The sequence below is a fragment of the Mandrillus leucophaeus genome, unplaced genomic scaffold, assembly GCF_000951045.1.
Source record: "Mandrillus leucophaeus isolate KB7577 unplaced genomic scaffold, Mleu.le_1.0 Scaffold85, whole genome shotgun sequence".
Taxonomy (NCBI): domain Eukaryota; kingdom Metazoa; phylum Chordata; class Mammalia; order Primates; family Cercopithecidae; genus Mandrillus; species Mandrillus leucophaeus.
The window spans coordinates 2,450,708-2,464,458 of NW_012109252.1; the positions used below are offsets into that span (position 1 = coordinate 2,450,708).

General features: G+C 54.3%; 1 protein-coding gene across 1 annotated transcript in view; it reads right to left on the reverse strand.

Moving 5' to 3' along the window:
• Positions 1–13,751, reverse strand: part of ARHGEF10 (Rho guanine nucleotide exchange factor (GEF) 10) — a 174,042-nt gene that overhangs the window by 151,244 nt on the left and 9,047 nt on the right. Inside the window, exons 2-4 of the mRNA XM_011968597.1 lie at positions 5,702–5,857; positions 4,364–4,651; positions 775–841 (exon numbers count right to left, since the gene is read on the reverse strand). Of these exons, the coding sequence (XP_011823987.1) occupies positions 775–841; positions 4,364–4,651; positions 5,702–5,857 (511 nt within the window). The remainder of the gene's footprint in view (positions 1–774; positions 842–4,363; positions 4,652–5,701; positions 5,858–13,751) is intronic.

Below are 13,751 nucleotides of genomic sequence, written 5' to 3' on the forward strand. Positions count from 1 at the left end.
TCATAACTCTGTAAATAAGTATTCCAGATGTTCCACCTACGCACAGCACAGAACACGGGGCGAGGGCAATACAGCAGCAATACAGCAGCAATACAGTCCTTGCCCTAGAAGGCCTGAACTGTCTTCTGGTTTTTCAGCCACCCCTTTGAGGGCCTCTTAGGCCCTTCTCACGACGCTGGGTGGTAGAGATGCCAGTGGGCAACGCAACGGCCCGTCTCCACGTCCAGGGGCAGGTCGGTGGGAGAAAGAGATGCAAGGCCACTCAGCATAAACTGTGGTGCTCTGCCCACAGCAGGTGGTCACATGGGCCACCGGAGTCCTGCACACACAGGGACTGGGATGTCACCCTTGGCAATGGGAAGCTGCGGGAATGCTCTGCTCGGAAGGACGGTGAGGTCAGACTCGCCACACACACCGAGCATAGCCCCAGGAGAGGCACCACTGCTGACGACGGAACACAGCAGGGATCAGGCCTCTGGACACTGCGTCCCATGGGGAGTGGTGCAAGGATGAGCCCAGTGGCACCGCGGAGACACTGCTGGGAAGGCAGAGACCGGAAGCAGGGTGAGCACCCAGAGGTGTGCTGGGGGTCCTGACCCTACATTTCCAGGGAACACTCGCCTGGGAGGGACCTGAGGCAGGAGGTGGGGCTGGGACAGCCCCTGCCGCGCAGAGCTGAGGATGGCGGGCAGGGATGCACACCAGGATCCCCGCGTCCAGATCCTCAGGAGAAAGGCGGGAATTCAGCAGGTGCGGGAAGATGGAGGCAGGTACCTGTTTGGAGGCTCCTCGGAACTCAGAGAATTGGGCTGGCGATCTTCCATGACTTCCGGTGTTTCTGCTGGGAGAGAAAATAAGTGATGCTGCTTTACGCGCCACAGAAATGCTTACGAAGTTGGTGTTTTTACCCTTGAAAATGATTTCACGCTTTCCCTTCTTATCAATGGGAGGCTTATCTTAGCATAGCGATGATTAACTACTAAATTTAAAATATTTTAGCTCTTAGATAAACTGCACCGGCACCCAGATGCATCAGGCTAGAGCTAGGAAGAAACGGGATGTTCTCTCCCATTCCACATGTCCACAGGAGCCATGATTGTGACTGGCCTGAAGGGGCATCCACCTGGCACACTCAAAAGATGTTCAAGAGAGTAGTTACGCTTGTGACATGTGACACCAACTTTCACTCACACACACTCACATCCCTCCACGCACAAACACACGCACGGTGAGACCCGACTGGCGATTCCTTCCTGCCCATCTGTGGCTCTCCAGGGTGAACGGTGAGCCGTGAGCAAAGCCACAGTGCAGGCTTCCCAAACATTCCACGCAGGTGGGGCACGAACTTAGACGATCAAAGAACAGCCTGAGACACCAGTGCAGAAGGAGCAGCCCCTCCCACCTCAGAGGGCTCTTGGGCAGGAGCCAGCCAGAGTCTGTGATGGCTGTACCGCGTGCGGGCTGCGTGGTCCCCTGAGGAATCTGCCACCGCCCAGCCGCATGGCACCAAGAATGACGTGAGGAAGGAGAGCCAGCAGCACTCGGCGGCTGCTGTTTAGCCCCACGCTAGCAGCTGTCCATGAAACACCTTCTAAAGGGAATTTATCTCTGGGGTGAGTAACAGTTCTCAACCGTTTTCAAACAGCAGCAGTTGGCTCAAAGTCCGAGAGAGCTAGGCTCAATGTAACCTGCTTGGAGATCTCATCCATGAAAACAGGCCCTGGTCACACCAGGCGCCGCCACACAGTTGGACGCTGAATAACAACAGACATGGGATGCCGGGAGGGCTGCGGGCATGAATCTGCGGGCAGCGCTGCGAATCCCACAGGCATCTGCTGGTTCAGTGTTCCGGGTCACCTTCCTGAGGGGCAGGTGTCAGGGCAGAGGCAGGATCTGAAATCCAATCTGCCCAGTCCCAAAACTGCCCTTCCCGTGCTACTACACTGCCTCAAAGAAACACCCAAAGAGCCACAAAGCTTTCACTAGCGTTCTGCAGAGGGACAAAGGCAGGACGCCCTGCCCGGCAGCAATCTCACTGTACGCCAAGAACTGTCTCCCCCACGGGGCGTCCAGAGCTCAGACTCCCATCCCCAGGGCACACACATTAGCCTTCTCAGGCATCCACCCCTGGAAACTCTTCTGTCCTCCGCCTTCCAGGAAATTAAGTTGCAAACGGAGTCTGTCAAGGTCAGAAGGAGGCAGACACGCACACCAGGGAGTCACCTGAACAGCTCCAAGCAGCAGCGCACCCAGAGGCTTCTGGCCACAAGGGGTCCGCGCGTCGTAAACAAGAGCAGCACCTGTCTGCAGATGTCTTCAGAGCTGGTGTCGGTTGGCAGGAAAAGTAACGGAACCCGGCCACCCCAGTTTGGCCAGCTGGGAGCTCCAGGCAGGGCTCTGCAACCTCCCACCGCGGACCCGGGGAGCCTGGCTGGGCTGTACGTCCCAGGGAAGCCTGCAGAGCCAGGTGGCCGCCCCGCCCCAGGGAGGCTCTGGAGCAAGGAACCGAAAAGCCAGCAGTGCCCCCCGGGTGCGGGGAGGTGGGCTGGCACCAAATCCACGCTTTTCCACCTCTCAGGAAAGAGGTCTGCGTTCACATCTCTCGTTCAATGATCAAAACGCAACCGGACAGCCATCTGCTCCTCTACTCCGGGACTTACATAGTCTTTATTAGAACAAGGCATTGTTACTGGCTCTAGGTTGACAGAACGAATATAAGCAACTTGTTTTAAATTCATGCTAAGTTACTTAAAAAACAAATTACTTTAAATGGTGTGCAATTATTTAAAATAATATTTTAAAATAAGAAAATCACTTTAAAATAAACGTATTTTCCTTCAGCCAAGAATGCCACACTCCGCACGCCCTCGTTTCCGGGGGGTTCTCACGCTCCGTGGTCACAGAGGGACAACAGCAGCGTGGATCATGCAGACTGTGGTGAGTTCCCAGGACTCCGGCCGACTTCAACAGGGAAACGCACGGGAGGCCGTCTATCCTGAAACCTCTGCAATTCCCAAAATCCAAAATCAAGATTTTTCTTTAAGGATTTTTTTCCTCAACTGTTATTAACTGGAAAGGGAAGGTTGCTTCCACTGAAACTTTTACAGGAGTAAGAATCGGGTCTCAGGCGTAGAGGCTGTGGGCTTCCATTAGAAGCACAACCCACGAACCCTGGGGATCCTGCAATGCGTTCCTGGGAAAGGCAGCACAGAAACAGAGCTGGGCAAAAAAGGAAACCTTTGGCCGAGACGCCTCGACTGGGTCACTCCTGACGACGGAGGCACGGTATGTGCTTACCCTTGCCCTGGCGCCTGGGCCTACAGCGGGGCCGACAGGAGGCCCCAGCCCTTGGGCTGCAGTCGGAGCAGCCGTGGCCTACACGCTGTCCTTCCAGTGGAAACCTGGGGCTCTGCAGACACAGCTGGCGCCCGGCTACACATGCCAGGGCCATGTAAGGACAGCAGAGAACGGGCTCCACCAACCAAGCCCCTTCTAAAGCACACAGTGGCTCCTTCTCACTAAGTGGAGGAGAAAGCAGACTCAAAACAGAGCTGTCAGCACTGAGGACACGGAGACTGCAGGTGAGTGAGGCGCTGAAGGCACCCACAGTCCTGGCTCAGAGCGTGGCCTGGCTGCGGGGAACACCGCCCTCAGCGGCTGACTCTGCGCCCTTTGTGCTGCCCCAGGTGGCTCTGACCTTGCACTGAGGACTCTGCCGAGGTCCTGAGGCATCTCCCCAGCGAGGAAAACCATGGGTGGGAGACAGGGAGCCCCTGAGGCAATTCTTCCACCCCACTGCCCTCCATCCTCTGGAATGAAGACAGGGAGACACGCTCTGACCCCAGGGAGCCCGAGTCTCTAGACCAGCAGGCGACACGGGACATACTTAACGGTAACTGTCATCTAGCACAGTGAGCCACATAGGCCAAAAGCTGCACACACTCCCGTGAGCACCTGGTGGGGGAACCAGAAATCGGGGTGAAGTTCAAGGCACCCCAGACATGAGGAGGCAACACATTCGGGACCAGACGTTGTTTCAAAATTTTCCCAACAATACGCCCTGGCCTTCCCTCAGGGGTGCTCCCGTCACTGAGGAAGAGGAACGGGGCGCTCACTTTCCAACTCCATAAACAAACGTCTAATGACCTGGGCGGGGGCAGGGGGAGGTCAGGCCCCGACTCTACGGAACCACAGGCCACGTCGGGGGCGTGGAGAGGAGGGAACCACAGGCCACGTTGGGGGTGTGGAGAGGAGGCGGCGGAAGGTCAGGCCCCGACTCTACGGAACCACAGGCCACGTCGGGGGCGTGGAGAGGACGGAACCACAGGCCACGTTGGGGGTGTGGAGAGGAGGGCAGCAGTACCTTCTTCGTCCAGGGACGTGGCACGGATGATGACTGGGCTGGAGTAGGCGGGCAGCAGGAGGGGCAGGTTGGAAGGCACCGCATAGCCGCAGGGCACAGGCACTGAGTACCCGCAGGGCACATGGAGACCCACACTCTCTTCTTCAGTGCTGGGCGCAGGGGCGGGCGGCTGGTCCTCCTGGAATGGCGTGATGTCGATGACAGAATACGGGTTGACTTTCGTTGGGAGCACCAGCTTAGCAGGCTCTACCCCTGGGGTGGTTTCTGCTCCAGCTCCATCCTCACCTCCTGGGGATGCAGAAAGGACCTGTCAGCACACACACCACCAAGGGCATGGCAAGCGTGCCCTCTTGGAGTACAGGCGGGAAGCAGGTATGAGTTCCACCCTCCATGCCATGCCAGGACCCCTGGACGTTCCCAGGTCATTGGGTGGGCCTCGGAGGGAGCACTCGCACATGGGGAACCCAGCGTCACCCCTGTGCGCAGGCGAGACAGACGCAGCCTGGTCACTACAGGAGGCTCATCCCATGAGCTAAGTCAGGGAGAAGCTGCTGGAGGCGGGCAGCCACTCCCCTCACCAACAGTCCGGTGCTACGCACAAAGAAACACCGTGCAAGCTGAGAGGCGGGTGCTGCGCCCAAAGAAACACCGGCCAACCGAGAGAAGAAACGCTGTGCAAACTGAGAGGCTGGCACTGCACCTGAAGAAACACCGTGCGAGCCGAGAGGCGGGTGCCACGCACGAAGAAGCCCTGTGCAGGGTCTCCCACCGCAGCCTGCCCTGCGCAGTCCCTCTGGTCAGCGAATGAAAGCACCCAGCCCACCGCCAGACTCAGAAAGAGAAGCCTCTACAGCTACTTCATCCCACACGCTCTGAACACTTCATTTAATCTAGTGACACAATGATGAGCTCATTTTTATTGGGAAATAGCAACACCTATTCTCTGCAAAATACAGAAGTAGAGTGAAAAGGCTGAAAATCATGGAAAATAGTACAAAGAGAAGAAACTTAGCCAATCTTAAATTAAGTCATTTCAGGTATATCATGAAGAAATCGTAAGTCTCTGGCCCCTAGAAATCATCCCTTCCCTACAATGTTCCAACTGGGCAGTAAGAATGGGGAGAAAATGGGCGAGCCCCACAGAGCCGATGGCTGAGCACAGGTGACCCCGACGCTGGCGATCTGCGGACCCGCCTGGGAACCCGCCAGGGGACTCACCTGGGGACCCTCCTGGGAACCCACCAGGGGACTTGCCTGGGGACCCGCCTGGGGACTCACCTGGGGACCCGCCTGAGGACTCACCTGGGGACTCACCTGGGGACCCTCCTGGAAACTCACCTGTGGGTGCAGGGGCTTCACTGGCTCCAGCACCTCCTGTCTCAGGGGCTGAGGGGGCCTGTCTGTCCGCTTCTGGGATTTCATCTCCACTGTCAAAATCAAACTGTTCTCCCTCTTCCTCTTCATTGTTATTGGTATCATATTTCATTTCATTTTCTAAAGAGAAAAACCAAAACCAGATCAAGGAGATTAGATAGATAGATAGACAGACAGATAGATCGATAGACAGACAGACAGATAGATCGATCGATAGACAGATAGATAGATCTATGCTAGTCAGAGACGTTGACTAAGTTCCTCGATGCTGTACTGCACTTGTAGTTAGCCTTTTTAAGGGGCAAAATATGTATCATTAGAATTCTGAGTCACTGGGTTTTATTTTCTTTTAATAGGATCTACAATTCACAGTTAGAAAAGAAAACAAGAGGCCGGGCGTGGTAGCTCACACCTGTAATCCCAGCACTTTGGGAGGCCGAGGTGGGAGGATCACAAGGTCAGGAGTTTGATACCAGCCTGGCCTACATGGTGAAAGCCCATCTCTACTAAAAATACACAAATTAGCTGGGCATGTTGGCAAGCGCCTGTAATCCCAGCTTCTCAGGAGGCTGGGGCAGGAGAATCTCGTGAACCCAAGAGGAGGAGGTTGCAGTGAGCCAAGATTGCGCCACTGCACTCCAGCCTGGGTGACACAGCAAAACTTTGTCTCAAAAAAAAAAAAGAAAGAAAAAAAAGAAAGAAAAGAAAACAAGAGAAAGTAAGGGGGAAAAGAGCCTTTCCATTTTAAATTTATGCCCCCAGCAGATGAACATCACCGGCTGGGCTGATGGTTCTGAAGAGAATTCAGTGTCATCCACTTTACTTTCAGAAATAACTTCTGACACCCAATATCTCTCCCTAGAATTCTTCTCCTTTTACTTTCATTTTGCCTCTTTTATTTACAATTTTTAATTAAATATCTCTAATGGTTAGAAAATCGGTGTCAAATATGAACATCGATACATAGCTTAAAACACAAACTTCCAAAATTATTAAAGAGCATGGTTAATAACCGTTGCAAGCAGGTGCTTGATAAGAAACGTTTTGCAGGAGGTGAGTTACAGGTCTCCTTGGACTGGGGTTATGGCTGGTGGTGCAGCCTGCAGGGTGGCCGCTGTGTGCACCATCTGCAGAGACAGCGTGCTGGGACTACGCATCACCATCAGAGCAGACAGGTGCTTCTCCTTTTTCCAGAGGAGACGACACCACCCCACACACCCAAAAGCGAGAGGAACCCAGCCCCTTCCAGCCTTTCCCAAGGGCCAGGATTTCTTCCCAGCACACGTTCCTGAGGAAACCTCCTGCTGCCACGTGCTGCAGTCCATAGAAACAGGTAGCACCTCGGGACAGGGCCTGGGTCAGCCCAAACCAAGCCCCTCCAACACAGACATTCCTCTGTGGGCCAGGGAGATGCACCCAGGCAGGCTGGCCCAGCTCAGCTGCAGGCAGCTCTGGAGGGGGCTGAGGAGGACCTCTGCTCGGGAGGAACCCACAGACACACGACCCACTTCCACTCCACTCAGTCTCCAGGCGCACTCTGCCGGGCCTCCCGGGGAGCTCCAATGGTCTAAAAACAACCTTTAAATTTGAGGTGTTTCATTTTCCTTTGAATCTCCTAAACTAGTCATATATTCTAAGAGCGCCTTTTGAAGGAAACAGATTTTTTAGGTCACCACGAATACACAGAGGGGCCCAGGCCCGTGACAGCGTGACTGGATCCAGCTTTTGCTGCGAGGACAGTGGGGACGAGACCCCCAGCTGACCATGACACCTGGGGGCCCCAAGAGCTTTCCGGAACTGCTTCCACCAACACTCACAAGTTTTAAAAGGATGAGAATGACAAATACTGAAACTGAATCAAGAAAAAGGATTCAAAAATGTGTTATTTTTAAAACATACGCCTGATAAGAGTGTGTGTTGCTGTCCTTCCGGATGGTGAACTCCGCTCTGCCCAGATACCAAAGCCGCACCCACTTCCTAGAGGGTCAAAGACTTTTCTAAATTCAAAGTTTTGAATTTAAGCCTAACCGAGTGAAAGAATCGAGGAGGGGGAGAGCTGGAACGGACAGAACCGCTAATTTCCAGAGTTTGAGCCTTGATTAACTATGTACTTTCAAACCAGTCTTCACTATCTCCCAAGTGACTGCAAACAACACCTATTTCTATTTCAGAAGGTTTTTTGTTTTTGTTTTTGTTTTTTGCCATATCATTAAGTAGTCAGTTTACTGAAATAAACTGGTGAACACCTTTCAAAGTAAAAAGTTAAACAAACAAAAAAACTGTTTTCTGGAATATTTTCCAAATGCAACTGGCATTTCCATAGAATTCATGTTTGGGGAGAAAAAAAATCATGTTTGCCAAATAAACATGCTGGGGAAACAATGCCGACTAAATGCCCTGATGAAAATGATGGGTGAAAATGTTTATGTATTGCCGGACACGTGGCTCACACGGGTAATCCCAGCGCTTTCAGAGGCCAAGGCGGGCTAATTGCTTGAGCTCAGGAATTTGAGACCAGCCTGGACAACACAGTAAAACCCCATCTCTTTTTAAAAAAAAAAAAAAAGGTACAAAAATTACCCTGGTGTGAAGGTGTGGACCTGTGGTCCCACCTACTTGGAAGGCTGAGGTGGGAGGATCACCTGAACCCAGTAGGTGGAAGTTGCAGTGAGCTGAGATCGCGCCACCGTGCTGCAGCCTGGGGGACAGAGCGACACGGTGTCCCCACCCCAACAAAAGTTTCTGTTTTGACCTAGCAACGTAAGAGGCCACTGCCGGGCACATGTTCAGATTCATCCGGACGGTGACACAATCACATTAGATTTTTATTTTGTCAACTCTCTTTTTTGGAAATTATATTTTACTGCCGCTGAACTCTAACAATTAGATAAAATATACCTGGATATGATTCTATAAATATCGTTTTTTAAAAAAGCTTGACAATGTCTGGTACAAAATAGGCTCTTAAATATCTGCAAGGGGAGAAACACGAGCTGTTGGGACCGGAACCCACACTGTACCCCATACAGGAAGAAGGAATTATCTTTAAAGTCTTCAGGAAGGAAGGCAGTGAATAGGAGCCCGTGTGTGCAGGAAACGGCCCTGAGGAGACACCAAGGCCCCTCCACTCCCTCCCCATACGCCACCTCCTAGGCCGTGACACCAGCCCCGGGAGACCTGTGGGATTACCCAGGACAGTGCAGGTCCCGTGTGCCAGGTACAGGTACGACCCTGAGAAGAACTAGATGTGTTCTCTGCTCACCGCCCAGCACGGCACAGTGTGAAACCTGGCAGGTGGCAGCGCGCAACACGCTCGTCACGTGAGCGAATGAATGAGAGAATGACGAGCAGATGAGCAAGTTTCAAACTTTTTTTTTTTGCCGAAAGAACTCACTTTTTCCCCTAGTAAAACTTTAGGTAGAATTCCACTACACCAGGGAAATCAAGACTTTCCTCCAAACGTTTAAATCTTGGTAGTTTAGACTTGGAGAGCCTTGGAAGGGGCTTGGGGCCTGGAATTCAAGAGCTCTCTGCTGTCACCACAAGACTGGCAGACATGGCGGAGCTGCCCTCTGTCCTCTGCACACACTGGCGGGGAGGACTTTCAAGTTGTATCGACTCTCCGGAATGATGTGTTACAAATTCCTCCCAGAATTCATTTCCAGCAAGAAAAAACACAGCCTTCCTACAAGAACTCAAAGAGGGAAGTTGTGCTCAATGTAACCACCTGAGGCTGCACTCCCGGCTGCGTTGGTGCCCACAGCTGTGCCCATGGCAGGGGCCCAGGACGGAGGGCGAGGCCGCCCGGAGCGGGGCTGCTCCTCCCTGATACCCACCCACCTCCAAAGGGGCTTCCATCGATGGTGAGGCTGCGCCGCCCTCTGAGGTGAGCGTGGGGCCGGGCGTTCAAGGCGGTGTGTGCTGAGCATGTCCATCCCAGACACTCCCCGGGCCTCTGGGGGATCCTGGGCCTCACAGACCCCACCCGAGCTCCCCAGGTTCCTTCGTGAAGGGCAATGCAGAATGCCTTTAAAATCCCGGCATTTGGGGTCCTACGTTTAGCTCTGACCCGAACCCTGACAGGTTCAACTGTGTCCCCTAAATCCCTGTGCTGAAATCCTCACCCCCAATCCCACGGGTGAGCTCACCTGCAAACACGTAACTGCAGGTGCAGTTGGTTAACAGGAGGCTGTGCTAGAGCAGGTTGGGCTAACCCAGCATGACGGCATCCTCGCATCCTCATGAGAGCAGAGGCCAGGACAGGGATGAGGAGCCACCTGGCAGCACAGGTGCAGGAACTCCCGGGAGTGCCCACAGCCGGCGGGTGCCCGAAGAGGCAAGGAAGGCTGTGACCTACATTCCCGGGGAGCACAGCCAGCCTGCCAGCACTTTGACCCGGGACTTCCGGCCTGCAGCCCAGGAGGCCTCCCCCTTCCCCGCAAGCTCAGCCAAGCCCTTTGCAACACAAAAGGTCGTGTGTCATCCTCAGGGCCCTGGCGGGAGCCAGGCAAGCTGGGCCGGTCGGTTCCCACAACACTCCTACTGCAGCCACAGAAGGAATTCCTGCTCCTCAAAAGCCCAGCTTCAGAGCTGAGCCATTCTGCTGAAGGAGAACACTGATGAGAAAAACCACAATTTGCAAACTAGAAAAAAATGCTCAAGGGCTGCTGAAAGCATCTCGGGAGATAAAACGTGTTGTAGTTTGAGATGACATGGATGTTTCAAAAAGCTGATGGGGAATCTGCAGTGTAGCCGTCATTCGCTGGACACACCACGGCCCACTGTCCTCCACCCACTAGTCCCTGTGGAGTCCAAGAGGTGGGCGGGAAGGGCCCGGCACCCTGGGTAGGCAGCATGGCAGGGAAGCAGGGAAGGGGGTCTGGACAGGGCTGCAGCTGGGGAGAGGCTCTGTGCCCCTGCTGCACACGCAGGACGGCAGGTTCTGAGAGTCACGCGTGAAGGCCATGACATGGAACAGGAAACACAGACGGCAGTGCAGCCCATGCTGACCTGCCAGCGCCCGGCCCAGATCTAACCACCCGCCAGCGCCCAGCCCAGATCTATTATCCACCAGCGCACAGCCCAGATCTAACCACCGCCAGCACCCGGCCCAGATCTAACCACCCACCAGCGCCCAGCCCAGATCTATCATCCACCAGCGCACAGCCCAGATCTAACCACCCCTCAGAGCCCAGCCCAGATCTAACCACCCCTCAGAGCCCAGCCCAGATCTAACCACCCGCCAGCACCCGGCACAGAAATATCCACCCGCCAGTGCCCAGCCCAGATCTAATCATCCACCAGGGCCCGGCCCAGATCTAACCACCCCTCAGAGCCCGGCCCAGATCTAACCACCCCTCAGCGCCCAGCCCAGATCTAATCATCGACCAGCACACAGCCCAGATCTAACCACCCCTCAGAGCACGACCCAGATCTAATCATCCACCAGCGCCTGGCCCAGATCTAACCACCCCTCAGCGCCCAGCCCAGATCTAATCATCCACCAGTGCTCGGCCCAGATCTAATCATCCACCAGTGCTCGGCCCAGATCTAATCATCCACCAGCGCACGGCCCAGATCTAACCACCCCTCAGAGCCCGGCCCAGATCTAATCATCCACCAGTGCTCGGCCCAGATCTAATCATCCACCAGCGCCCGGCCCAGATCTAACCACCTGCCAGCACCTGGCCCAGATCTAACCACCCGCCAGTGCCCGGCCCAGATCTAACCACCCGCCAGCACCTGGCCCAGATCTAACCACCCGCCAGTGCCCGGCCCAGATCTAACCACCCGCCAGTGCCCGGCCCAAATCTACAAATCTAACCAGGCCTTTGGGTTTGGGGGACTATTCTTCCCCTGACCCTCTCCTCTGGCCTGCCCAGGACAGGCTACCCTCTGGCCACAGCTGCACTTTCCAGGAGAACCGCAGGCTCTGCTGCACTCAGGGGCCGGCCCTTGTGGGTCACCAGCAGCTTGACAGGATGGCCCTAATGCTGACCGACAGCAGCAGCCATTTGAGCCTCAGGATTCCGACTGTTTCTGTCACGGCAGGGCCACTGGGGCTGCCTTGGTGGCACTGACTTCTTACCAACCTATTTACACTTGTCAGTATGCAGGTAATTGGCTCATCAATTGAGGCACACATTTCTAAAACAAGTTATGAAATAGAAAACCTTAAGCAACATTATGTTTCCAATTATTATGGCATAATATGACTATGCCCATTTTAGTTTATATGCAAAAAAGGGTGAGGAAGTTACCTGACAATCCAATCTTTAAAATGCTGCTGCTGGAAACGGTGCTGTGCCCCAGTTCTCTCCAGGACGATGGAGAGGATCTAGAGGGCCCTCAGGACAGAAATGGTGCTGCTCCCCGGTTCTCTCCAGGACGACGGAGAGGTTCCAGGACGATGGAGAGGATCTAGAGGGCCCTCAGGACAGAAACGGTGCTGCTCCCCGGCTCTCTCCAGGACGATGGAGAGGTTCTACCGAGCCTTCAGGACAGAAACGGTGCTGCTCCCCGGTTCTCTCCAGGACGACGGAGAGGTTCTACAGGGCCCACAGGACAGCTCGAGTCACGCATGGCCGTTGTACTCGGGGTGGCCAGTGTGACCAAGGGCCTCACTTGTTCCTGTTATTTAATTCTTATCAATCCTAAGTTTTGTAGACACCTGAGCCTAGTGGACCTCGCAGGCCTGAGTCTCGAGCTATCAAGACAGCTAATGGCCTGTCTGAGCCTGAGAGCCGCCCCCAAACCCACTGGGCCCCCCTGCTTGTGCCTGTCTTCATATGGTCCGAAGCAGAGATTCATTTCTGCCGGTTATTATGATTTTTTTTTTTTTGAGACAGAGTCATGCTGTGTTGCCTGCGCTGGAGTGCGGTGTTGTGATCACTGCAGCCTTGACCTCCTGGGCTCAAGCAATCCTCCCACCTCAGCCTCCTGAGCAGCTGGGACTACAGGCATGAGCCACCACACCCAGCTAAAGTTTTATATTTTTAGTAGAGACGAGGTAGCACTGTGTTGCCCAGGCTGGTCTCAAACTCCTGAACGGAAGGGATCCTCCTGCCTCGGCTCCCAAAGTGCTGGGATTACAGGCATGAGCCAATGTGCCCAATCCAGTTTGGTTACTTTTTAGAGATACAACTTTTTAGAGAAGTTTTAGGTTCCCAGGAAAATTGAGAGGAAGGTCCAGAGAGTTCTCATATACTCCCTGCCCCCACAGAGAGCCTCCCCCAGCACTATCCCCCATCCCCCGCCAGAGTGGAACACTTGTTACAACTGAGGACCTAACACTGAGGTACTGTCCCTAACTACAGCCCACGGTGTGCGTGACGGTTCGCTCTGGGTGCTGTGCCTTCTACGGGTTTGGATAAGCGTGTAAAGACACCCATGCACCATTACCAAGGAATTTCGTGGCCCTAAAACTAGCCCGTGCTCCACCTATCATCCTTCCCTCCCGCAAACCCCTGGCAACCACTGATCTTGTTACTGTCTCTACAGTTCTGTTTTCTAGAATGTCATGTGGTTGGAATCGCACCGTGTGCACGCAGCCTTTTCAGGTTGGCTTCTGTTGCTCCGTAAGATGCATCTAAGGCTCCTCCATGTCTTCTCACAGCTTGGTAGCTCATTTCTTCCGAGCACTGACTGTCCATTGTCTGAGTGCGCCCGGTTTACCCATCCATTCGCCTCCTGAGGACATCACGGCTGCTTCTCGGTTCTGGTGATTACGAATAAAGCTGCTGTCGACACCTATGTGTGCAGGTATTGAGTGGACATTAAGTTTTCAACTCATTTGGATAAATATGCCGGGCATGGCCACGGATCACACGGGAGGAATTGCTCAGCTTTGAAGAAGCCACCAAACTGCCTTCCCACAGGGTCGCCCCACGCCCTCCTCAGCATCTCTGGTCTGTGCCCACGCAGCTGTCCCACACCCTCCTCAGCATCTCCCGTCTGTGTCCACGCAGCCGTCCCACGCCCTCCTCAGCATCTCCCGTCTGTGCCCACGCAGCCG